This window comes from Carettochelys insculpta, chromosome 4 (genome assembly GCF_033958435.1).
Source record: "Carettochelys insculpta isolate YL-2023 chromosome 4, ASM3395843v1, whole genome shotgun sequence".
In the NCBI taxonomy this organism is placed as follows: Eukaryota; Metazoa; Chordata; order Testudines; family Carettochelyidae; genus Carettochelys; species Carettochelys insculpta.
This window is the reverse complement of record NC_134140.1, coordinates 44,459,646-44,487,554: the sequence shown is the minus strand read 5'-3', so window position 1 is coordinate 44,487,554 and position 27,909 is coordinate 44,459,646. Positions and strand designations below refer to the sequence as shown.

General features: G+C 39.5%; 1 protein-coding gene across 16 annotated transcripts in view; it reads left to right on the top strand.

Annotated features, from left to right (window-relative positions):
• The window catches only part of APBB2 (amyloid beta precursor protein binding family B member 2), a 300,231-nt gene that overhangs the window by 141,976 nt on the left and 130,346 nt on the right, over positions 1–27,909 (top strand). For all 16 annotated transcript variants that reach the window (XM_074992657.1, XM_074992658.1, XM_074992666.1 and 13 more), the window contains one exon: positions 1,317–2,129. In XM_074992657.1, coding sequence (XP_074848758.1) covers positions 1,317–2,129 — 813 coding nt within the window. The remainder of the gene's footprint in view (positions 1–1,316; positions 2,130–27,909) is intronic.

Below are 27,909 nucleotides of genomic sequence, written 5' to 3'. Positions count from 1 at the left end.
GAAAATTTGAGTTATACGGGGGTTGCAAGAATGCAACCTGTGTGTAACTTGAGGGCTTACTGTAAGTGAATGACCAATAGAGATGTGTGTGGAGTGAGCTGGAATGGGGCCTCAGAAAAGTGGCAGGGCTTTGGAGGGGGTGTGGCAAGCATGTTCGGTTTTGTCCAGGTAGAAAGTTGACAACCCTATCAGAAAATCCCCTCCCTGTGTAAGCCTAGTCCTCTGAAAGCTTGAGCAGTGTCTTGAATAACATGTTAGAGACTTGCCCATAAGTTGCAAACCACTAAGAAAACTAGAAGAATGTTGAAGTTCATTTGTGGGATATATACATTGTCCTTTTGGACTTACAGCTTATCAGTAGACAAAGATGCTATTAACTCTAAAAATAGTGGGTCACATAAATCCCTGGAGTAACTCCTTTAGAATTAGTAGAATTGCAATAGAATAACTTTGGCTGAATTGTGGAGCATGTTTTGCAAATGTGAAAAAATTGTTGCTAAATATATAGGGTATTATAAAAACACTATTGCTAACAAAAGAGCATAGCATGCATTTATAAAAACACTAAAGCATTATCAAGAAAAATGAGCAAACAGCTATGGTACCTTTTTTGAAGCCGTTAAGAGGTGATAGCTGGCTTTGCCTGTCAGACCTAAAATAAGCAGTAACAATGTTTCATGTCTACCAGGGTGGACAGGGAGTAGAACCTTGCTTTGGTTTACAGGCCACTCATTCTTCAAGTCACTTCTGATACGTCGTAAAGGAATGTTTCCTTCTCCTTAGATCAGGAGCTATTGAAACATTAAGCGAGCAAGAGAATGAACAACTATAGAGCTGCAGAATAGATGCAAAGTACGTCTCTCCCTCTCCAAAATATACCTAGTTTGTGCATTTGTAACCAACATACCTAGGTATGGTTGAGAAGGAAGGAATCTCCACTACAGCTGTAACTGAGAGGTAGCTGACTTTTAGCTCAGATTTCAGAAACTCATGCACTAAGCTCCAGAGGTCTCAGGTTCAAGTCCACCTCTGGGTGGTTACACAGTCATGCAAAAACTAAATAAAAATTGGGTTAAAAAATCTTGCATACTTTTCTTAACTTAACAGTCCTTGGTGTCATCTCCACCCTATTTTGCTTTTGGAGCTCCATATTTGACAACTGATCTCTTCTGCTGAGGTATCTGTTCTCCTGCTCACTTAGTGTGTAGAAACTGTTCTTTACAAGTTACATAAAGCATTGCATCCCATTTCCAAAGCTCTAATACAAGGAGTATACAATGAACATATCTCATGAATATTTCTTTTTTCTTTTCTAGTTGACTCCAGTGTGGACGCGTTGGCTGTGTTTATGGCAAGCAATAGCACAACAGACGTTGTGAATCGCAATAATCCTGCCACTCCCCCAAATACGCTGAACTTACGCTCTTCCCATAATGAACTGTTGAATGCAGAAATAAAGCATACGGAAACAAAGAACATCACTCCACCAAAATGCAGGAAAAAATATGCATTAACTAACATTCAGACAGCCATGGGTCTTTCAGATCCAGCAGCACAGCCCCTCCTGGGGAACAACTCTGCCAATATAAAATTGGTAAAAAATGGAGAAAATCAGCTTAGAAAAGCAGCAGAACAGGGGCAACAGGATCCCAACAAAAATCTCACTACGACTGCAGGCATGAACATAACTTCTGAAAAGTTAGAAGGTAAAGAGCCAACCCCTCAGGATTCTGCAGGCTGTGAAATATTCTCCTCTCAACCGAGGAGGACCAAGAGCTTCCTAAATTACTATGCAGATCTGGAAACATCAACCAGAGAACTAGAAGAGAATTTTGGGAACAGCCATGTAGTGATGGAGGAGAAAGCAGCACAAAGTAACAGCCAGGCTTCTACCATAATTGTCAATGGAGATGCGCTGCCTCAGAAACACAACAAGCTGTCCAGTCCAGAAGATGGCCAAGTAGCCACTGTATCATCAAGTCCTGAGACTAAGAAGGACCATCCAAAAACTGGAGCCAAAACAGATTGTGCATTACATCGGATCCAAAATCTGGCTCCAAGCGATGAAGATTCCAGCTGGACAACATTGTCACAGGACAGTGCTTCTCCAAGTTCACCCGACGAAACAGGTACAAAAGTGAAGAAATGTTTTTCTCAACTTTTAGTAACTGGTACACTTTAAAAATGTATTTGGTGTTTCTCTTGAGTCTCAGTGTTTAGACAGCTGGATATAAATGAGACTGCCCAAGAGAAGAAATGCACATTGCAAATAGCAGGATGCCTCTTGATATTCCTTATCAAGCAGAAACTTGTTTTGGGAGAGTGATGAATTACAAGATGAGTCTAGATAATCACTGTGGTCCCTTCCGACCCTGAAATATATGAATAAAGTAAAGCATGGCTAAACCTAAAGGCGAGATTAATACATAGCTTCTCATGGACTGAGAAAGCTGACAACCTTTTATAAAAGGGGCATTGTCACGTAACACAGCTGAGGTCTCAGATGATGGATCTTAAATATGACCTTAATTTTTTAAAAACCCAAAGTATTTAATTACTTCCAGATGTTAATTAATCAATCATTCATTTCTTTTAAACATCTAGCCCTTTGCTGCTGAGAAATGGTTTGTATAAAACAAACTGAAGGTCCATGTAATGCAATAGAGTGATCATTCTGGTATGTGGTGGATGAGTAAAAAATCTGCAGGGTATAAGAGATGTTTCTTCTAAGGTTTTACATGGAGGAGAGATGAGCTTTTCAAAATACTCAAATCTGTTAAGAAAAAAATCCCATCTTGATGTTGTTCTTTTTAATAAAATCAGATATTTAAATGATGCATTTTATGCTGTTTGCTACTGTTCCATATGCTAATTCAGAAATCACTGGGTTTCATCTTTTGAAAGCGTGTGTCCATTAATTATTGAAACAATAATGGTGATGAGTGTGGTAGCACAGCTGCAATTTACAACTCTTCTATATTATTTTGAAAGTAGCAAATAATTCATTTACTGCAGTTAATGGACTGTGTCACCTTTTTATATTTGGATTTATGTAAAATATTTGTTTATGGTGAGGCAAATCCTGTTCCCTCAGATCCTGTTCTTTATCCCTAATTAATTTGGAGCCAAAGAAATTGCCATAAGTAGTTATGTATAACAAGTATGTTTCAGTATGGGAGTACATTAATTTGGTATCAAAATTGTTCAACAGTACATTGCTGTCCAAATTCGTAGCTGGAGTAAATGCATATAACACCTGTGATTTCGTTAGAGTTCTGCTTCATTAACCTTGACCAGTGTTTCTCAGCATTTTTTAAATAATGTACCCCCTTTAAAAAAGAGTATCAGTACCCCCAGACTGCTCATACCACTAGTTGAGAAACGTGGTCCTAAGGTAATTTGAGGTCTTAAAACAAGTGCCATTCAACCTTTCTATATTAGTGCACTCTTCAGGAGTTAGATTTATTTTGAATTCAACCAAGTTACATCTCACTTAAAAACTACTTACTTACAAAAATACGCAAAAATATCACAGAAGACAACTACCAAAAACTTCCTGACTTTCTACCATCTACTACCAAATACATAAATTGGAACAGAAATAATGTACTTACATTTTAGCATAAAGCATATGAAACAAGAGAAACAAGTAATTGTCTAAAAGAACTTTTAGTTGGTTCTGACTTTACTAGTGCTTTTTACGTAGCCTGTTGGTAAACTAGGTACATATTATTGTTATTATTACTACTGTGTTGCTGCAGCTTCTCGAGTTAGAGATTTCTTTTTGTTAGACTAAGTGTGATCAATTTAATAAGATCTCAATTTCTGATTTGAAATTCTCTTAGTGTGCATCATGTATAGTCTGCAATGTTGCTGTCTGAAGCAAGAAACCAATTTAAAAATATGTTAGTGACATCTACAGTGTATGTTTGATTAAATTGTTCAATATTGTGAGCATTAACTCTCTGTATACAGTAAGGCCCCCACATTCGCGAACATAATGTTTGCGAATTCAATTATTCGTGAGCAGCTTTGCGGGGGGGGGAAGCACCTGCGCTGCTTCCCTGGGGCCCCAGGCAGGAGCGCCAGTGGCTGCTGCTTCCCTGGGCTCTGAGGTGGAGAGCACCTGGGACTAGGAGCACTGGCAGCTGCTGCAGCCTCCCTAAGGCTCCAGGGCCGGGAGCACTGGCAGTTGCTGCTTCCCCTGGGCTCCAAACACACACCCCTATTTGCAAAACATCAACATTTGCGAGGGTTCTGAACACCAGACCCTCATGAATGTTGTGACCCTACTGCAGCTGACAATCTCCCGAACTGAGACCCCAGAAAGCAATAGATCTCTTTTATTCCAAAGCCTTTAGGGGCTTTGAGCAGTTTTTGGATTTATTTTTTTCTTTGCCACGGAACATAAGCTTTAATTTAAAAATACGTTTTTTTAATATTGTGACCCCCCCAAAAAAAAAACAAAGACCCCCCCCAATTCTCTCTCTCTCAAAAGTAAAAGTAGTAGTAAATGATCTACGCTGTCAGTGAAATGTAAGCTGGGATCATTTAAGAGCTCATATTGTTAAATGGGGACTGGCTAAGCTGAGGTAAAGTCACTTTAAATTGCTAACTTTGGGTGCTCCAACTCATTTCTTCCCCCAGGATGAGCACTTTCATTGTGTGGTGAAACGGGTTTAACTTTTCTAAAACTGTTTCTGGAGTGAAATTGTGGCCTCACTGAAGTCAGTGAGACCAGGATTTCCCTGCTGCATTTTTTTTTCATTCCTTTGTAGATGAGCTACAAGAAAATTAGTTTATCTCGATTTTTAAAATATTATTAGGTGCTGCAGGAAACAAGTGTTACTTCACATGTTATGAGGCTTTCTTTCATAAAGAAGTCAAGAAGCCAAACTTGGTATTTTCTTTCACTGTAGTTCGTGTATGTCACAACTGGTGTTTTGTAAGAGAGTTTGAGGTTGATTTTTTTCAAAGCTGTTACATATCAGAAGCTCATGTTTAACTTATTCAACTTCAATAGGCTTCAAAAAAGAACTAGGTATATACATGGTGTGACAGACACCTCCTTTGTTTCTTAAGGGACGGGCACTCCAGGCAGCTCCTTCTGTGGCTCAGAGACTGAGAGAGCCCCCTTTGTTGCCCTGGGGCTTCCCAACAGCAAGGTTCTCCCTTTACTGGGCCATTTTTATCACAGGCCAGTCTTTTGTGGAGGGGTAGTAGGACCCACTCCACCAGTCTTGAGCTGCCCCAGTTTGGCCTGAGTTGGGTACCCCTCCAGGGGAAGGGTGAGGGGAGTCCAGTCTCACCCACTGCCCTGGACTCCAGCCCAGGGACCCTAGGAGGGAAAGGAGATAGTGGGGCTCTTGCCCCTGCCGCAGGCAGCAACCTTTCCCTGGGCCTCTGCACCCACCACTTCTTTCTGGTACCTTGTGGCTGGTGTCACTCAGATCCTGCTCTGCTCTGCTCTGCTCTGCTCTGCTCTGCTCTGCTCTGCTCTGCTCTCAACCCTCCAGCCTCCTCCTCTCTGGGCACTACTCTCCCCTCCTACTGCCTGGGGAAAGCCTCTTGTAGGGATCCTGGAGGCCTTAACTGGTTGCAGGTGCTTGATTGCAAGCAGTTGCTGGCTGACTCCTAACAAGCCCCAGCTGTCTGTCCAGCCTGCAGGATTGTCTCCTCTGGGAGCTTAAGAGGGGTTCCTCCGGCGGCACCCAGAATGTTTACTCTCTATCAGGCATTTGTCAGCTTCAGCTTCTGATCTGCCACAATGGAGGATATGTCCATGAATGCCTATTAACTAGGATGGGTAGGACTGGTGCCTCTAGCCTCCATTCAGAAGCTGGTACTGGGCAACAGTGGCTGGATTGCTTGATGATTGCCTGTTCTGTTCACTCCTTCTGGGGTGCATATCATTGACCACTGTCGGGGAACAGGTTGTTGGGCTAGATGGAACTTTGGTCTGACCCAGGATGGCTGTTCTTATGTTTGGAAGAAGAACCCCCACCACTGGTAAAAACCAGCAAAAATCCTAATTCACAGAAGTATCTTTTGACATATTTAATATCAAGGACATTTCTGAAAGTAGTTGTCAGCAGGGAATTCATTGTCTTCATTTATTTGTAAACTCTTGTACCATATGTACTGGCTTATAAATGTCGGGAATGATTTGAATTTGTCTTTTGGTAAACAGGTCAAGAACAGTTTTGGGTGGTTTCCATTTTACTCATCTGTGCCTTAGTCTGATTATCTGCTGGTAGGTAATGAAGTTATTGGGGTCTTTAATCCATAAATACTTAATGTACCTCACAATGTACACCATTTATATCTGGTCTACCTATTGGTGACACTATATATTGCAGGGATGAGTGCTTCAGAAACACTAAGAGATCAAGTATCACTTTTTTAGTATTTGGATAGTCCATGTAATGGTTGAAATATTATTTTAAGGGGGTGCTCTAGAGTCTTTCCATTGAATCTAATCCAAGTAGAAGCAATTTATACGGGATCAATAGTTGATTGTTGGGTTAGTTGGGGAATACGTAATAATTTCCAAATGTTGCAATATTAGTGATCTGGGACAGGTTGTTTGTAGAGCCCTGCAAATCTGCAGATATCTGCTTTATATCTGGGAGTATCTGCAACTTGTTCCTGCAGATATGATGTGGATAGGGATACAAACAGTGTATCCTCACAGGGCTCTAGCTGCATAATTAACTGGGATATCTCTGTGCCGTAGGCATTCGGAGCCTTTTTTAAAATTAGTATTTGGTCATACATAAAGCTTGTATTCCTTTTTTGTTTTTTCTTTTAAGACTGCTGCAGTGCAACATTGTGAAACAAATTCTTTATTCTTGACAAGGTTAGAGAGATGGGAAATAACTTTCTAATTTTTTCCAGTAGATTCTGTGCAAGACTTCTAATCCACATGCAACATTGTAATGATTTTCATTTGTTCATACAAACTTCCAGAGGTTGTATACACAGACTGAGAAATACACATTCTTGTTCTAAATGACCCAGATGCAAAATACAATAAAAGGAGAAAATAAGTGTATGAGTACATTGCAATTAAAAACCTGTGTCTGGTCTACACTAGTTGACTCCACCACAGTTAAACAACCCGTAAGCCCAAGTCAAGTGGCACCTTATCCACTAAGAAACTTGGTACGTGCAAACCCTTACTATAAATATCTGTTTTTATTTTTGGTGAAAGCTTCAAATAAGAACTGACCTTTTACTCTGCTTTGGGTCTACAGCTTGTTCAGAGTTCTTGTTTCCTCTTGAGCTGGGTCTATACTACAGAGCTTTGTCAACAGAAGAGGCCTTTAGTTGACAAAACTAGGGAGTGTCCACATCACAAATGCATCCTGTCAAGAATCTGTTGACAGAACACAGCAGTTTTCCTGACAGAGTTCTATTGTGACCATACAAGGTATAGCGCATCTGTCGACAAAAAGAAATGTAGATGCTCCGGGGGCCCTCTGTCGAGAGAGAGAGAGAGAAGGCTTCAGGTTCACCAGGCTCCCCTGTTTACAGAGCTTCCAGTTGGCTGTTCTGTTGATAGAGGGCTGGGCAGTGTGACTGCTGTCTGTTGACAGAGGGTGTTGACAGGGGGAGCCTGTATTAGGTGCGGACAGATGTTCTGTTGGGAAATATCTGTTGACAGTGACTTCTGTCAATAGAACTCTGTGGTGTAAACACAGCTTTAGAGTGTTCATATTTCTAACTGCACATACAAGAATGATACATGCACACAATTATATTATGCAGCTCCAGCAGAGTGTGACATTAAAACTGACAGGTTACATGATGTGTTCTGCTTAAGGCATCTTCACATTCTGCATATGCAACCCACGTACCTAAAAGTGTGGTTCACTGTGCCATGTAGTGGCACCTAGACCACTGACACAGAGAGAGACTGAATCTCCTCTACAGCCTTTTCTGAGAGACAGCTGGCACTTAGCTCAAACTGTAAAAGCTCATGCACTATGCTCAAGAGGTCCCAGGTTCAAGTGAGTCCCCTGTGGGTGGTTACACAAAGGCTATGTCTACACTACAGTGATCTGTCTGACAGAACTTCTGTTGACAGATTGTGGTGAGACATAAAAGTGGATTGCTCTGCCAGCAGAGAGTGGCCAGATTTCCTGACCACTGGCAGAATGGCCAACTGGAAATACAGCAGACAGGGCTGCCCAGTGTCCCAGAAGCCCTGTCTGTTGACAGAGGGCCCCCAGGGACATCCACACTGGCTTTCTGTCGAGAAAAGTGTTATGCTCCCTGGGGGAACAGCAGAATGCAGTTGATGGAAGTCCTGTGTTCTGTTGATGTAATGTTGATAGAATGCATTTGTAATCTGGATGCAGCAGGTTTTCTCAACAAAGCACTCTAGTGTAGATGTAGCCATAGTCACATTCAAATGCCTGTTTTCATAAAGGATGAGGGAAGGAGGGGAGACCGTCACAACATATCCTAAGTGGTCATCATGCATTGTGTGGGTGTGTTGTGTTGTGGAGTCAGTAGACCTGAAAGATGATAAATGCCATAAATGCATTTGTGTCATGAAGTAATTTACACAACACAAATTGCATAAATTATCTTGAAATAAGGGCCTATTCTGAAAGATCCATTACCCTTCTCACAATGAGGGGTAGTGGAACTGGAATACCACACTCAAAATAGCAGGACTATTTTGAGCACAGGGAAAAGCCTCGGAGTTCCTATTTCAGGATACCACTGCCAAAACATAGCCATATTGTCGTAATATGGACAGGAGGTCAAATCTTGTAAATGGAGCATGGTATATTGGACTTATAATACATACAGACATATTAATTCTAGGTGATAAAAATACAGTAAACCCTTGAAATATGCGCAGTTAAGTTGTGCATGTCTCAGGTTAACGTGACTGCTGCCCCTGAGGGTAGCGGGGAAACCACTCCCATCGGGGCAGCAGCGTGACTCTTGCCGCCACTGACAGGAGTGTTTTCCTGCTCCTGTCAAGGGCAGCAGACACGAATCAGGCTGCTGTCCCTAATAGGAGCGGTTTCCTGGCCTCCAGATTGGTGGGGAGCTGGGAACTTGACTTGCACAAAAATTGAAATTACTGTACAGCAGATGTAACACATTACATAAGGACATAAGAATAGCCATTCCTGGGTCGAAGCAAAGTATATTCGTTGCAGTGCCTCATTAGCATCTACTGAAATCCCTCATTACCATGCCCCTTCCAAAAGCAGGGGTCTAGTGTGACCATGGCCTCTCTGTGTTCTTTTAGCTCAAACTGTAGAGGCTCATACACTGTGCTCCAGAGGTCCCAGGTTTGAATCGGCCTGTGGACCCATCCTATTCCCAGTATATTCTTAGAAAACGAATGGGAAGACTTCAAAACTAACTAAGTAAATTCACAATATTAATGATAGGAGCATCACTAGAACATGGTTCAAAATATAATTGGCTTCAGTTAAGTTGTGGCCAGGCAACATTCAGCAAATATGAGCTAGGGAGACAGTATTATAGGCTTGATAGTTGTAGGATTGATCACGGATCGCCACAGAGAAGATGCTATAGTTAGTTAAATACTGTTGCCACATACTATCCATACAAATACAGATATGTACAGATACAGTTTTCTGTCTGAGTATCACTGGTAATTCTTAATCAATTGATTTACATTTTCTAGTACCAAAAACTAACTTGGTTAATTGCTGCTAATGTACCAAATAACTTTTAACATCTCAATTATTCTTGTTTACAGTATTTACCTGTGTAACTCCCTGTCTGCTCAGAGAAACTTACAGCATATTTATCTACCTTTTATTATCTCTTTAAAAATGCCTGTTAATGATTAGATTTATATCCTCATAATTTTTTTAACTTTGTAATTTTGTTCTAAAATGTATACAGTTTTCCAGTAATGATAAATATTTTGGACCTACTGGAAAGAGGATATATGATAAACTGAATTGGATAGCTATCTTGGATGCATGCTGAATGCTACCTTTGTATACACAATGCCTGTGTAAATTACAGAACCCCAATTTTCCAGTGCCAAAAAGGGGACATCCAAAGCTTTTGGAAAATCAGGTGTTTGGTAGTCCTGGAGAATCCTGCTAGCTGTTCTTGAAGATTGTATCAGAGAGGTAGCTGTGTTTGTCTGTATCTTCAAAAACAACAAGAAGTCCTGTGGCACTTTATAGACTAACAGATATTTTGGAGCATAAGCATTCGCAGGCAAAGACCAGCTTTGTTAGATGCATGAGTGGCTCTCATGCATCTGACAAAGCAGGTCTTTGCCCATGAAAGCTTATTCTCCAAAATATCTGTTAGTCTATAAGGTGCCACAGAACTTCTTGTTTTTGAAGATTGTGTATTTCAGAACAAAATTTTCACACTTGGGCTCTAAATTTAGCCACCCAAACACTTATTTGGGTGACTTAACAGATTACCTGGCTTGAAATCAAGGAGAAGTTAGGGTATTCGTCACCTTAATAATACTAATACTAATACTAATTATAATAAAATAAAGCTACTTAATTAAAATTGGTGCCTAACTTGTGCTCTTAACTTTAGGCACAGAAGTCTGAAAGTTTTGACCCAGATAGACATCCTACAATGGATTCTGACAACATTTCAGGTTTGAAAGAACCAAAATATAAGATTTAGAAGAAACTATGTGTGACATAACCCCAAGTTGCATGGCATTTTTTCTTCTCTCCCTTAAGGCACAGTTGATATAATCTGTGTACAAACTCACTGCTTTCCTGGAGTCTGATTTTATTTAGCAAAAAAATTAATAATTAGATGAAATAAAGGCCAGGTCTGCTTCCCATGCTTGGTTGTACTGAGATTTCTAAATGCAGGGCTGCTCACTTCTAAATCTGTGCTTCACATCTAGATGTCACTGTCAGGGTCCTTCATTGCCTGTTTCATTCCCTTCAGATGGAAGGACCTGCCTCCAGACTTGATATTGCTACCAGGTGACAAAAGGCGTGACTGGCTTCACATTCCTTCTCCTCTTCTTGTGATGGTATCCTAGAAGGGGTGTGATAGAGTGTTATCCCACCAGTCACAATCCCACATTTTCACCTATGCTTTCAATATACAGGTTGAACCTCTCTAATCTGGCACTTTTGGGATCTGACCAGTACTAAATGAGAGAATTTGCCAGACCAAGGGAGGTCAATATTGTCTAGTACATCACCAATGCTTCCACTGCTCACTGGGTCTTAGAAGAAATTTAGGAATAAATTACAACTAAATTACAGCACATAACACTGAGAGCCAGGACTGGTGTTTGTAAACAAACTTTACGGGAAATTTGGCCACTTCCATGATAAGTGGTCATATGAGTAACTAAAATCATGCCAGATTACAGATGTTGTCAGATGAGAGATTTTCAGATTTGAGAAATTTAACCTGTACCGTGCTAAAGGATTAAATGGTATAAATTGACATAGTTACTTTGATGTCAGATGGCTTTTTTTTTAATTCTAGTTAAGAATCTGGCCAACAGCATCTGAATTTAGTCTGTTAGCTTATGTAATTACCAGTTGGTCTCCTGCTTTCAGGCCCTTAGTTTGTATCTTTCAGAGGGCCACTTTTGTTGGTACACATGGCAAAGTTTATAGTTGCCTATTTAGACGAATATATTGTTCTTCGTTTCTAAACATTCAAGTGATACTCAAATACTTCAGCGTTGACATCTTTATAAATGTACGTAATAAATCTCTGTGTACCATTGTTAACTGTTGCTTAAACTTGCGCTTGCTGTTGATTCGCTGGAAACCATGTAATACCTGAGAGTGGGGAGGCAAAGGTGTGACCTATGTAGATAATAAACTTTTGTGATAAGAATATGTGGAAACATGACTGCCAGCACTGCCTTAATCACCACAGTAGTTCAGAATCCAGTTCTACCTGACCTTGAAATGCAGTATATTGATTTCACATTCTATATTTAACAGATAATATTTTGACAGATATTTGGATTACTGTATAATTTGTTAATATGAAAAAAATTTTAGAATACTTTTAGGGGAAGCAAAACAAACTTCTAGTGAATATAAAATTTCAGATGTAGTACATGTTGAACCTCTCTAATCTGGAACTCTCTTGTCCAGCAAACTCTGTAATCCGGCTCTCAGGGTCCTGTGCTGTTAGTTAGTCGTAATTTACCCCTAAGTGTCTAAGAGTCCAGTAAGATGTGGAAGCATTGGAAGCATCCTAGAAAATATTGACCTCCTGTCATCCAGCAAATTCTGTCATCCAGTACTAGTCAAGTCCTGACAGTGCCCCAAGGAAGGGTCAATCTGTTGTTATTTTGTTTCTTTTTCCCCAACCTCACAAGTTTTTTCTAAGCTTTTCAACATTTGTTTTTCTTGGAAATCAATGAAAATAATTCCAGGCCCTTCATGTCATCTATAAGATTGAGTGTGTCTTGTTCCAGAAACTCTTCTGTGCTTAGGATAGCATGTTTTACAACTCTGGCTTGGAGTAAGGACGAAGGGTTGGTGTCTGAAGAAGAAAAAGCCACAAGAAGTCACTGAATAAGATAATGTATAACTAGGATCCATCTGTAAGAAATGTGTTCAATTGTCTGTCTCTACAGGATATTAAAAAGGACAGTACAAGATGTTAAAGAAACAGGCAAAGATCCAATACTAACATCAGACATTAAAAAAAAATTACTTCCAGCACATAAAACTGTGGAAAAAAGAGTGAAATATGGAAGAGACTGACCTGATAAATCTATGCTTCAGCATTTTTCTAAGTTGCATAGAATTCCAGCCAAAGTTCAGTCCCCTTAGTCTGTGCTCTTGAAGTGGATACTGAAATCTATAGGAAGGTCAAAAGATGGAATAGGATGCAAGGACCAGTAGATTCTAAGGCATGATCAGAATTTAACAGATGGTTTGAAGCAGTAGGTAAAGCAGTTGTAAGCTGTGAGAGAGTCACTGTAAGGGAATCTGTTGTTTTGTCCAGGTTCTGAGGTAAAGAGCACATTGTTGGGGCTCTTCAAGTTGATGGAGAAGTCCCTTTTTTCAAAATTTGGTCTCTTTCCTTCCAGAAAGCAGCCAGCGTGGGCTGTATGTAGATGAGGCAAACTTTCTTAAAGTTTCTTAAAGAAAATTGTATCCCCTGATTCTGTCAGGAGTTTGAGTCTAGCAGGAAGGAGACGGATCACCCTTATTTTTCTCTCACGTTGATGCCCTTACTGTTGATAAATCCATGTTGTCTTGCTGTGGTGCTGAAATACTACAGCTGTGCAAGGCATGTTAAAAATAAAGAGTTGACAGTAGGGCAAGAACAGGCATCTGAAGTAGTTATAATGACACCTGAATGTCTGTCTCATTATATGTTTAATTGGCCCTTGTTAGTTATCATGACCACATCCATGTATGGAAGCTTATCGAAGAATATGGTAAAGTCTGTGGATGATGATGTAAGTTCGAATATTTCACTTGAATGACATAATTTCTAAAAGAAATCTGCTTTCTGACCAAACTTTAAACATGTTCGTGGGTTCTTTATCAGATAACAAAATATTTTTGTCACAGGATATGTCATTTTTGTCCTGCGAACTCTGGAAACATCTTTTCTATACAAAATCTAGACATCAAGGAAAGCAAATCAGGTGTGAAACCTTTGACTGGGTTCAGGATTTTTACTCCTTGTAAGAACAGAAGGACAGTTGTTCAATCTTAATCCAGCCCCCATGTGCATATGCATTCTGATAGTCCCTTAATTACCTGACCACTGATGATTTATTTCACAGGACCCCTCATCTTCTCTTCTGTAGAGTAAGTAAGCCCTGATCTCTCAGTCTCATAAATTATGTGCCTTATCCACATAATCACTTCTCTTGCCCTCTGCTGGACTCCCTCCAGTTTGTCTACATCCTTTTTGTAGCAGGGGCCCCAAATCTGCATGCAGTACTCCAGATGTGTCCTCAACAATGTTAAATAGAGGGAAATAATCACTTCCCTCAAGCAGCTGACCGTGCTCCTAGTAATGGGGCCCAGTATGTCGTTAGCTGTCTTTGCAACAAGGGCACACCCTGGACTCATACCCAACTTCTCATTCAGTGTAATACCCATGTTCTTTTCTGCAGAACTCTCACAATTAGAATGCATTTAGGTTGGTCAGATATGACTTGCCTCAGGTGAATCCATGTTGACTGATCACCTTCCTGTCCTCTAAGTGTTTAAAAATGCATTCTCTGAGGACCTGCACTATGATTTTTCCAGGGACTGGGGTGAAGCTGGCCAGCCTGTTCCTCTCCAGTTCCTCTTCCTTCCATTTTTTAAAGATGGGCACTACATTTGCCTTTTTCCAATCTTCCAGGACCTCCACTAATCACCATGAGTTTTCAAAGATAATGGTCAGTGGCTCTGCAATCACATCATCCAACTTCCTCAGCACTCTCAGATGCTTTAGAACCAGCCCCATGGGCTTGTGCATGGCCAGCTTTTCTAAATCCCTCAAAATGCATGGTTTCGAGTTGCCCTTAACTTGCATTGACATGAGTTAAGTGCACCTGAAACTCCCGCTCTGCCCCCAGCCCTGCATTGCCCCAGTTCAAGCCCCACCCCCCCATGCGTGACTCCAGCTCACCCCTCCCCTTGTGTGGCTCCAGCTCAACCCCCCAACCCCCTGCACAGCTCCAGCTTACCCTCCCTCTCTCCCCCATGCGCAGCTGTTGCTCAACCTCCTGCAGGGCTGTGTGGCCCCGGCTCAACCCCACCCCCGGAGCCCTTACCCACCCCAGGCTTAACCCCCCTGTTCCCCTCCTACAGCTCCAACCCACTGCCGGGCTTAATCCTCCCCAAATGCCACCCACAACCCCAAATGACTTACCTTTCAAAAGGAGCTCCAGGTACTCCTGCTGCTTCCCCGGCTGCAGAACATGCATTCCACCCCCACCCGACTTACGCGAAATTCAAGTTATGTGAGGGTACATGCATACCCTCAACCCTTGCATAACTCAAGTGAATATTGTAGTTCTTCACCTGTTCTTGCACCACTGAATGCTGCTCACCTTCTCCCTTTACTTTGATCCTCAGTGCAGCAATCTGTGAGCAGATCTTGTCTGTGAAGACAGTGGCGAGAAAAAAAAAAAGCTTTGAGTACTTCAGCTTTTTCCACATCATCTGCTACTAGATTGTCTACCCCATTCAGTAAGGGTCCTACACCTACTCTGATCTTCTTGGTGCTAACATATCTGTAGAAACTCTTCAGACCTCCACATCCCTTCCTAGCTACAACTCCAGTTGTGCTTTGGCCTTCCTGATTGTATCCCATCATGCTCAAGCACGATTTTTATGCTCCTTCCTACTCAGCTCTCCAAGTTTCCACTTCTTATAAGTTTAATTTTTGTGTTTATGTTCATCAAAGATTTCTCTGCTAAGCCAAGCTGATCACCTGACATATTTGATGTTCTTTCTGCATATTGGCATTTCTGCAGTCTCCAGCCTTGTTCATTGCACACCTGCCAACTTCTGCAACAAATGAAACATGGATCCAACAGACAAAAGTCTCCTGCACTACATAACCCTCATTCTGCCTCAGATAAGGCACATCCTGTCCTGCAGAAAAAATGGTATGTGATCATGTAGTTAAACAGTGTATCACACAGTTGACAAGTATTGAGACTAAGTTACAGTTGCACTGGCATTCTTAATTCTGGCCTTTCCTAACTTCTAAATGCTTTATTTTGTACCTCTGTAATGCTTTTTAAATGTAGTTATTCGAGAGAGGTCTACTGAGACAGTGCAACACCCTCAAATGACTGTGCTTTCATTTGGCTCTCTTGAGTTACTTAGCAATTACTGGCTGAAAATTTTCACATTCACTTAATTTCATTCTTCTTCCCCTCCCCCCTCCAAAAACAGATTTGGAGTAGCCAAAATATTTCACTTACCTGTGTCCAGTTTTGCCAATTCTTTTCAGACTAGAAAAAGAAGAAAGGTTTCTGAGGAGATTTAACTGAAACCCCTTTATTTTTCAATTCTAAACAAAATTTTTGTTCAAATTTTACTTCTATCTTATTTAAAAAAAACCACACAAATGAACACATTTTAAAAAATTATGATTTCAGTTTGGTCACCACACTGGAAAATCAGTTCTTCACAGAGCTTTATTAGGGGTATAGGCCTCACTGCAGCAATTTTATGTATGATATAATCCTGTCCTTATTCAGCAAAGCACTTTATGCCCATGTTTGAAGTCTGTGCAAATTAAGCAGGCGGTGTTTAAGTGATTTGATTGAATCAGGGCCACCGTCACAACTCTACTATCATTAGACATGCTGTTGAACCCACAAAGATTAATAGATGCCATAGAATCATAGAGTCATAGAATACTAGGACTGGAAGGGACACTGAGAGGCCATCAAGTCCAGCCCCCTGCCCCAATGGCAGGACCAAGTACTGTCTAAACCATCCCTGATAGACATCTCTGTAACCTGTTCTTAAATATCTCCAGTGACGGAGATTCCACAACCTCCCTTGGCAATTTATTCCACTGTTTGACAACCCCCCTGACAGTTTTCCCAATGTCCAAAGTTCCTAATGAACTTTTTCCTAATGTCCAGCCTAAACCTCCCTTGCTGCAGTTTAAGTCCATTGCCTCTTGTTCTATTCTCAGAGGCCAAAAAGAACAAGTTTTCTCCCTCCCCCTTATGACACTCTTTTAGATACCTGAAAATGGCTATCATGTCCCCCCTCAATCTTCTCTTTTCCAAACTAAACAAGCCCAATTCTTTCAGCCTTTCTTCATAGGTCACATTCTTTAGACATTTAATCATTCTTGTCGCTCTTTTCTGGACCCTCTCTAATTTGTCCACATCTTTATTGAACTGTGGTGCCCAGAACTGGACACAATACTCCAGCTGAGGCCTAACCAGTGCAGAGTAGAGCGGAAGAATGACTTCTCGTGTCTTGTTCACAACACACCTGTTAATGCATCCCAGAATCATGATTGCTTTTTTTGCAACAGCATCACACTGTTGACTCATATTTAGCTTGTGGTCCACTATAACTCCTGGATCCCTTTCTGCTGTAGTCGTTCCTAGACAGTCTCTCCCCATTCCATATGTGTGAAACTGATTGTTCCTTCCCAAGTGGAGCACTTTGCATTTGTCCTTATTAAACTTCATCCTGTTTACCTCACACCATTTCTCCAATTTATCCAGATCATTTTGAATTATGACCCTATCCTCCAAAGTAGTCGCAACCCCTCCCAGCTTGGTATCATCTGCAGACTTAATAAGCGTAATTTCTATGCCAATATCTAAATCATTGATGAAGACATTGAACAGAACCAGTCCCAACACAGACCCCTGCGGAACCCCACTTTTTATACTTTTCCAGCAGGATTGAGAACCATTAAGAACTACTCTCTAGGTACGGTTATCCAGCCAGTTATGCACCCACCTTATAGTAGCCTCATCTAAATTGTATTTGCCTAGTTTTTTTATAAGAATATGATGTGAGACCGTATCAAATGCTTTACTGAAGTCTAGGTATACCACATCTACCGCTTCTTCCCTATCCACAAGGCTCGTTATCCTATCAAAGAAAGCTATCAGATTAGTTTGACATGATTTGTCCTTTACAAACCCATGCTGGCTGTTCTCTATCACCTTTCCACCTTCCAACTGCTTGCAAATGATTTCTTTAATTACCTGCTCCATTATCTTTTCTGGTACAGAAGTTAAGCTGACAGGCCTGTAGTTTCCTGGGTTATTTTTATTCCCCTTTAGCCATTGTAAGAAGTAGGCTAGAGAAAAGATTTGAGACCACCATTCCCCTGCTAATGTGAAACAAGGCAGTTCCAGGCCCATGAAGGTTGCCCCTGTTGACCTGCAACAGTGGTACCGGTGATGCTTTGCATATAGGAAGGTGTTGCATCAAATATGAACTAAGTGTGATTAGAATGGTTACTTGGTCCTTGTCTTGAAAGAATTAAGTATTCGAGGCATTTCCACAATAGCAAGTAAATTCTCCACAGTTAACAATTATTTGCTTGATTTTTTTCATAGGAGTTGTGCACTTGGGTGCTTAGCATCTTTGAAAACCAGGCCATAAATCACCACCACCAAGACACAGCAGGGTTTAACATAATGATGTTAAAGGGCTTCCCATAGTGACTAAGCACTGGACTTCACAGTGCATTTTCTTTCATTTGCTCTGTAGGTTTGTCTGTGACACTTAAATGATGCTCAGGAGAGATGTTTCATAAGTTTTAAAATATGTGCTGTCAATTTTTACTCACTGCTTATAATGGTCTCTTGGGAGCTTGGAACTTATATTTATTTTCTGTCAAAATTTGATATTGTATATCTTGTGTATAAAATCACTTGATATTATAAACTAATTTTTTATCAAATATAATTTTCGAATGAAAGCTTTGCCTTATACAAACACAAAAATATGTTGTCTTTAAACTACTTCTCCTGAATGCTGACATAAAATAATACTAACCATACCCATTTTCTCTGTTATTTAATTGCTTTTAGATTGCGATATGGCAAAGGTAGATTTCAAAATGAAGCCTTTTTTTTTTTTTCCAACTGTGTTCTGAACTCCTGGAGTGAGCTACAAAACAGATTTAACAGTACTGCCATAATAGACAGAAGTTCAAATGAGAGTTACAGTTCTGTAGAGTGGATTTCTTATTTGAGCCTAACAGACTGTCACAGGGAGGAATACATTAGATCGAGTCATTCTCCCCCTTATTCATAGTAAAGTTTTGATTTTTTCTTCAACTTGTAAAGCTTTTTGGGGGGGAGAGGCAGAGGTGGGAGGAAGAGATCTAAGCTAAGGCAGGCAACTACAGTTCCCAGAACTAATTTTTTAATTTTAGTAATTTCCTGTTCAGACTTTAATTTAATTTTACTTCTACTCTGCTGGGGAAAAAATCAGTTTCCATGGTCATTTTGGCTGACATGATTCTTGGCTTTGCTTAAATTATTGATTACAGCAAAGGGAGGGACTTTCAGATGAGAACAGCACTCTCACTAATAGAAGCTTTTCACTAAATCAATTTCTACCATTGCTGCAATGCACCTTCAGGGAGTTGAAGGTTAGAAGCCTCAAGAAGATTTTTGTCTTCGAAGAGTGGATCTTTGCAATACACTATGCTGAGCCTTTCATTTTTTTTTCATATTTATATAAACATCTAGGAACAAGACAGAAATGTATTTTGGGGGTTGGTTAGAGGTAAAGGAAGGGTTGCTGGTTTGGTCCATGGTTGAGCTGATTTAATCTTGATGTGATGGATATCTATAGGCTTGTGGGCTGGATGCACTGTTTCAAATGCTTGTCTCCTGAACAGACTGAGTCAGAAAATACATCAGTGTCTCTCAGGCTGGAATCAATTCAGCAGAGAATTCATTGTATGCACACACTGCTGTAATTCCTTTATAGCTGTCTTGTTTCTAGCTTATTGGAAAAGACAGTCATTTATATGGCCAACATGTGGTGTTTCAGCTATGAAATGTACAGGCGGTTGGATGGGGGTGGCTTTTCTTTTCGCCCACCCAAAACTCCATTACTTGTCAGACTAATTAAGTAAATGTCTATTATACATAGCAGTCTATTTGCCCAGTTTGATTGGGAGACTGATTTGGAGACACTACACAGAAGGAGAGCATGAAGCTGTTGGGAAATGTATATAGCAAACTTAAAGGATGCTGGTAGCAGATCAGCTCAGGCTGAACTGTACAGGAGCAGCTAGTAATTGTAAGTAATACTTGTATACTTCATTTAACTAGCTAATAAAATAAGCTCAATTTTTAATTTAGGTTTTCCTGACACGTGATTTTCTTTCACTGTCATTGTAGCTCCGTATATTGAGTGCAATTTTTTCTTTGTTTTTGTTAAACTAATCTTGGTCACTTGAGAGTCAGCTAAGAGCTGAAAGAGTTTAACGATTTGTGCAGTGGATGGGAAGTAAATAATGTAAAGACGGTCTTGCATTAAGCTTCCCATTCTATGCAGTAAAATGATGAAGTTCTAAACTTGTGATTTGTGGAGCTTGAAAGTTTTTATGTAAGTCTGAAACCCGTTACAGAATTCCTGTTTTCTCCTTCACATGTCTCTAATTTGTCCCTTGGGACTACTTACTTTAAATCATTCAAGGAGAAAAATGTTCATGATGAGATAATATGACACAGTCTATCCCAGCCAGATCCTAAAGTTCAAGGTAAAGCAACTTTTACGAAAATGAAATAGAAATAGGCTTAAAGGTGTTAGACATTTTATTGTTAGTATCTGATTGGTTTCTGTCAACGACTGTGACTAATATCTGGGAATTATTCTCAGTTCATTTTTTGGGAGTTGGCATTTGTTTCACCCGTCAAATCAATCAGCTTTGCTAGAAATTGAAAGTCAGAGTACATAATTTTGTCTGAATGCCAATACAAAAATTGGTTATAAACAGTAGGTTTTTTTCGGCGATGGAGTTAAAAATAATAAAATTGCTGCACTAAAATAATAATAAATTGCTGCAATAAAATTCCTGCCCCCCAAAAAAAATCTTACTTTTGCAGGTAAATCAATATATTGGTCATAAAATGTAATCTAACTAACAACAGACTTTTCAAGATAACAGAGTCGATATTAATTAAAAAAAACCTAATTTTCAATGCTGGCCAATCCAGCATAACTACATGACATTTACTGCTGGACCCTGACTCTTCTAACCATAGCTGTTTGTGCAATCCCCTAAAATGTCAATTTTCCATAGAAAACTGCTGGGTTGAAATGTGTCTTGGGACCTATAGAATATGAAGATAAGGAGGGAAGAAAAAAAAGATTTCAGGTTAAGACTGTGATACAGTATTGCTCTTCTAACTGAACTGAGTACAGTGTTTGGAGCTGTAATACATGTGTAGTAGCAGAATAATACTGCTTTTCAAAAATGAAATTAGGAGAATGTGAGGGAACGAGGTGTTGGTGTCATCGCATGGACTGTCCAAGTGGATATATCTTGGTTAGTAAAAAACCTGATTATGATGTTGCATTTATTTTTCACTTTCCTACTTCTTATAGATATACTTAAAAGTTCAGGAGTTTAAATTTCATGAGTGCAGCTTTTTATGAGTATTTTTCTGCCTCTTGATAAGCTGTTAAAACAAATACACTTTTTAATCTTTTTATTTGTGTTTAAATATATAACAGACATTTCACTTGGAAAAAAATTCACATCTTGTATTTGCATGGTAGATCAATTATCTTTTGTTTTACGCATTAGAGTGCTGTGCCCAGGGGAATGGCAAATGTGGAGAAAGATGCAGAATGAGTAAACAGAAAGGCTCTTAGGGACAAAAGCTCTGAAATCATGGCCTTATTTTTTAATTAACATTATGTGCATTTATTTTAAAAAGATTCTTTAACTACTGAACACAGCTATAGCAGTACTCTTGGGAGTATCATCCATCGCAAATGCTAATCATTGATGCATAGCAAATATGAAAAAAATACCCTGTCTACTTCAAATCCCAGCAAGATACATGTAAAGCAAACCTAAAGTGCTATCACTTTTCCAGGTCAAAACTCATTATTACTTGTTTCCTGGTGTTTGTGCAGAGATGTTCACCAATGCTGTGACTGTCTTTAAAACTTGGTAAGAATTGCACTAATTGATCTCTTTTTTATTTAATTTAAATAATTTCCATACATTATGGTTCAATTTTAGATAGATTTATTTTTAAAAATAATCGTGTCCATAAATCATCTATTTTTATCTACCCTGCTTTCTGCAAAGTGGGAGATGGAGGGGGTGGGAATATAAAAACGGTTAAGAGTGAAGAGGATTACAACAGTGAATATTCAAAGTGCAATACAGAGATCGAAAACATGACAAAATTAGTTTGAGAAACACCAACCACCATTTTTTTAAATTAGGAGTGTTAAAATTTTATCTCAGTTTATATTTTTAATAATAAAGTTATTCCACAATAAATAAAACAGTTTTATAGTTATTTCTGTATTTTCAGGTAACTGTACTGCTGTTCTCCCTTCCATGTTCCATCCATTTCAGGAGTGTGCAGTCATGTCTCAAGTCTCCAGCTGTCACCTGTCTTGGGGTAGGGACTCTTTTCCCCCTTCCTCATGACTAGGTATTATGAAGCTGCACAACTCTCTGTTTTATGCTGCCATGTTCTGCAAGAAGACTGTCTAGGAAGTCCAGCACCTGCTTTGCTTTGTCTCAGAGGACCATGATATGAATTATCACACAGCTTCTTCTGAGCAAGCACATTTTTTTCGTAAGGTAAAAGTATAACAGAGAAAAGATACTAGACCAATAAAAGAGCCTACACACATACTGACATGCTTACTACTGGTCACCTCGAAACCCGACATTGGTGTCTGGTAGGTTTTACTGCTTCAAAACTCATAACTGGGTTTTCTCCTTGTTTACAAGTTCATCTTTCTTAAATCCAGGACAAAGGGTTGGCATAGCAACCATTTATGTAACTTGAATTTTTGAACCTAACCTTCTGCAATAGGTAATCAGCAATGGCTGTCTCCTCAGGTCTGGCCTCAGAAAGCTGAATTTTTGCATAACTGGAGATGTGCATTTGCATTAGCTAATCCTCATGAATTCCCCAGCAAATCACTTAATACTTTTGTTCCCCAAATCTCCACTTACCTGGTACAATTCAGTACAGTTTTTTTAAATCTTTCTTGATTCCAGGTCATGGAAGTTACCTACATCCCTAGACCACTTAAATGCATACACTTAATACAACAAGGTCTTCCAGGGATATTGCTGGAAATTGTCATATCTGTCACATTTATGTTTCTAAAAAAGCTTTTAAAAATGAACTTATAAAAGCATGAGAGGTTTGTGGGTCATGTCAGGCAAGAGGTATGTTGTCAATGTTGCTGTTTTTCACTCAGCATCTGTAGTAGAAAATTGAAAGGGCTCTCACTATCTTCTGCAGGCTGAACTTATTTCAAACACTGTCTTCATGCATGAGTCCATTCCCTCCCCACACAGCTTCCTGGGGATGATTGGTGCGGGGGGAGGGTGGAAGAGGTGGAGGCATCCTCCTCTATCCCCCTCTAGTTCAGGAATGTAAATATGTAGGCTTCTGTAATTTGTTAAATTATTTTCCCGTCTGAAAGAAAATAAGTCCCAGGGTATCTATGTTTTAAACTCTGTTGGGGTAAGGGACAGAGGTAAGATGGGAGTTTTGCTGGAAGTTATTAATGCCTGCCATCAACAGGGCAATAGACAGTTACACACCTGACTGAAGCTGCTGGGTCTGCTTACCAGATGACAGGGGTCTGGTGTCTCTATTTTTAACCTTCCAGTTTTCACCAAAGTCAGTTTGCTGAAATTTTGGAACGGATCGGATGTGGCATTCAAAAATTACAGGGTTACATGAAGAGAGATAATCAGAGAAATAACATCAAGTTAAGTATCGAGTCTTGCTTTGCTCAGCCTACCAGTGTTTTAGGGTATGATGGAAAACATTAGGCAATACAGATGCTTTATTAAGTTACAGAATTAAAATCATCTTGACAATTGTCAGAGGGGTAGCCGAGTTAGTCTTCAAAAGCAACAAGAAGTCCTGTGGCATCTTATATCTTATAAGCTTTTGTGAGCGGGTCTTTGCTCACAAAAGCTTATGCTCCAGAATATCTGTTAGTCTACAAGGTGCCACAGGACTTCTTGTTGTTTTTAAAATCATCTTTTACCTTTAAGGTGAAATGAGTTTAAAAAGCTGCAAAAGAGCATGTAAGAAGTATATGGTCACTATACTGCTACACAAACCACCAGGACAACAGAAAAATTCATAAAACAAACTTAAAATGGTATCACTTCTACAGGCCAAACTATTGGTCTCACCAGCTAACTCAAAAAATAGGTAAAAGTTATTTATCCTTGTGTTTGAAAAAGAACTTTTAAAATTTTGTGTCCTATATTTGCAGCTTGTCCTTTAAAAAAGAAAAAGTAAATATAATATTGAAGAAAAGAAATTTTCTTGATATTTAGCTATTTATCACTTTATAACTTTCATGACTACCTTTGGGGGGTACAGGTTGAACCTTTCTATTCCAGTAATCTCTGGCTAAGCAGATTGTTTCCTTTACATGTGAAGGATCTCTTGGCATTCTGTGATAATTTGTTCCTGGTGATCATAAATAAAAAATTACATTCCTTTTCCATAATACCAACCAAACTCAGTGGCTGGTGGTCCATTTTGTAATGAGGATATCTTGCTTCTTCTTTTTATTGTATATTTGGCACATTTACATTTTAAGGAGTAGATTTATGTTAGTTACATACTCTAGTTTGTTTTTTACTACTAGAAGACTTTTGGAGTCTTCATGTTCTGGGCTCATGTATCTTTAAAAGAGGTTTATGTCAAGTTCTCAAAGTGATTATAATTATTTTGCTTAAAATATTTGGCAAAAGGTCAACCATTGGGAGGTCTGAATTGCACAAACCAGTGAAATTCCCCACATGCAGTTCTGCAAAATCATTATGAATTTTGCATATCTCTGTCACACTGACACTCTTCTGTCCTTATATATTGTTCTTCCCAAATAGTAGTCTGTTTGACATAAGATTTTTACCCTTCTATTATAGTTTTATGAATTAAACCACTGTCTACTGGGAATGTGATTAGACGAATCCCCATGGACACAAAGTTGTAGTATTTTTCTCATTCTTAAATGATTCTTCTTGGGCAATTATCACAAGGTGGCTGGTCCCTTCAGGAGAGGTAGTCCTTGGTCTGCCTATGAAAAGCTTAAGTCACCACTCCAAATAGAAAAAATTAAGGTCATGTGACCAGTGAATACAGAAAAAAAGAAAAAAAAACAAACGAAAACCCAGCCTCTAATAAGGAGAAGGTCTAAGAGACAGTGAAGGCTCAGATGTTACCTGGTAACATTCCAGCTAGATCAGTAATCACTAACTGGTCAGTCATAACTGAGAAGAGTGAGAACAGACTTATCAGTTTTCAGATAGCTAAAAGATTGTTAAAAGGAAGAGGTAGAAAACTTACTCTCCTTAATTGCTGCTGATAGGCTAAGAAGAAATGGGCTTAAATTGCAGCAAGGGTGGTTTAGGTTGGGCATTAGGAAAAACTTCCTAAGTGTCAGGGTGGTTACACACTGGAATAAATTGCAGAGGGAGGTTGTGGAATCGCCATCACTGGAGATTTTTAAGAATAGATTAGACCAGCACCTGTTGGGGATGGTCTAGACGGTCCTGCCATTTTGTACAGGGGGTTGGACTTGATGACCTCTCGAGGTTCTTTCAATATCGATGATTCCACAATATGCAATGAGCAAAGTTTGTAATGGGGAGTTTTAAACTGAATGCAGTAACAAGATAGTTGTAAATAAACTTTCAAGTTACCAACATCCTAAACTGTACAGAAATCTAATCTCATCCCCTCCCGCTGTCAAAATCTGCCCGCCCTTTTCAGACACTTGTTCTGCTGTCCCAAATTCCCTTCCTTAAAACATATCTCTTTCACAATGCCTTTCGACAGCAAACATACAACAGGAAATTCATGTGTTTATAAAGCATGCTACCATGCAGAAAACTGAATCCAGCTGAAGTTAAGTTCCCTGTCAAATAGGAAGAGAAAATGGGTAAAGTTAATAATAAACCTCCAAACATTAGAAATCCTCTGAACGAAAAGAGTTGAGGTTGCATTTAAAAAGACCCTCCACCCCCAGATGACTATTACTACCTGTCTCCATAACATTCTTCCTCCTTTCCCTGTAGTTTAGTGGACATATCCTGTGTGGAGCTTTGGCTTTACCATATTTTTTCTCATGCATTCAGGTTTCAGTATTCACTGTAGTGATCTGTCATAAGCATAACTTGTTCTTTTCACTTACTATTCTTAATAACATCTGAGATGTAGTGGCTACCCCCAGGAATCCTTGGGCCCTCCAGCAATGCTCCCTCTAATCTTTGCCATCCATGTACAGATTTTTTTCTTCCATGTGCATAATAAATGTTTACAAGTGCCAATGCATGTGTGAATGTGCACCACCAGTAGAAACAAAACATCTAGCTGTGGACACTCTGCTAATGAACCGGGTGGCATTTAAATTTCTCCTGAGTGGCCACACAAACCCACATCTTACAGGGAACACTGCTCTCCAGTGTGCTATCGGTCTAATGCAGCTGTTGAATATGATACCCCCAACTCCAAATAAAAAAAGTAATGAAGCAGTGCAAACTATCTACGTTTAAAAATGAGGCATTCTGTTTTTTCAATGATTATTGATAAAACAAAACCAGTTTTGAAGTAGAATGGATGAGAGAGCATTTTTTTTTCCTGAAACAGGACGAGAAAAGGTGTCCATGAGGATCCTTTGTGGTGAAACAGAACATAGCTGTACGTAGTATGCTCTCCAAATAGTGGTTAGCCTTCTCCATCTTATTGGACGTAAGGAAATTCTGGAAACAGTTCCCTGTACTGGCACAGATTTCCTTTGTTACCTTGGGCAAGTCATTGTTCCTTGTGTGTTAAATGAAAATTGTACTCCTTTCCCTTTCATGATTGTTACAAAAATAAATTACTTAATGTGTGTGAGATGCTCATTGGTATGGGAGCTGTATAAATATCTAGGCAGACAAAGTACTGTGTATGGAAGCAATGATTATATTCTCTTTGCTCCTCAAGAACATGTGCTAATTGCACCAAAAGCATTAAAACAGTGATGGGCAACAGGCTAGTGAGTGGGGTGCATGTGTGGACCTCCTTCATCTCAGTGCACCACACAATTGTTGGATTAAAGACAGTCTCCTGGCATGTAGGTTAACTAACTTCACGCAGGCACCTAAAATTTGCCAGGTGAACTGATTGAACCATAGCAGCACCTTGGCTGGATGCACAGCTCTCACAGTCAATGTTGTGCGCAATCACACATGCCTCACTTCATATGCCCTTGTTTTACATGCATGTCAGTTTAGTAGTACCAGTTAAAAAAACAAAACCCAGACACAAACCAGTGGAATCTGGCAACCCTGAATGTGGGGAGATATCAACAAAGTGTCTCACAGGCTACACACAGAACACCAATGGGCTGCCAGTTGCCTACTACTGCATTAAAGAGAGCATTTAAATTCTGGTAATTTTGAAAGAACTATTGTTTACAGGCTATGAACTATATTGTTTACACTACAGGTTTTAAACTAAGAATAGTATCTTGAGGAACTTAATAGCCTTATGTTGCCTTCAGTAAGGCCTCACCCTGGTAAAACATGGGATTTTCTTAATTTGAAAAGGGAATAAACTTCCACAATTGAAATGACAATTGCAGCAGCAGACTATAAATAATATATATGCATAAACATAGAGAAACACATTGCAACAGTGCCCAATAAAGACAAAGCAGTTATTGCAGCCAAGGTTTTTCCTACAAAATGCTGATTATAAAAAAAGTAAAACAGATTTAATTTTGGAGATTTAAGTTATAATTCATTTTTATGTTGTATTTTGAATGAATCATGAAAAATGTGGAAAATAGGCTTGTTCTAATGCATTTGCACATTACTGTAAATGGACCTGTCAGAGTAAAGCAGTTTTTAGTTCATTCATCATTCAAATTATGTCTTTACACCACTCTTAACTGTCCAGCTTCACTACCCTTTAATTAGTTGAATTCAGCATGTATAGAAAATGCTAACAGGAATCCCCTTGAAACCTTGGAATGTATTGCTGCCTTTTATGCAGTTGCTCCCCTTGAGATGCACAGTCTAGCATTTGCTTCTCTATACTTTTCCCTCTCCTGAGGTCAGAGGGTTTGGCAGTATTTTATGCTAGCAAAATTCTTTCTTAATATCATTTGTCCAATATCTTACATTTTGGCTATGTCTACACTAGCCCCCACCCCCTTTCAAAAGGGGGATGCTAATGAGACA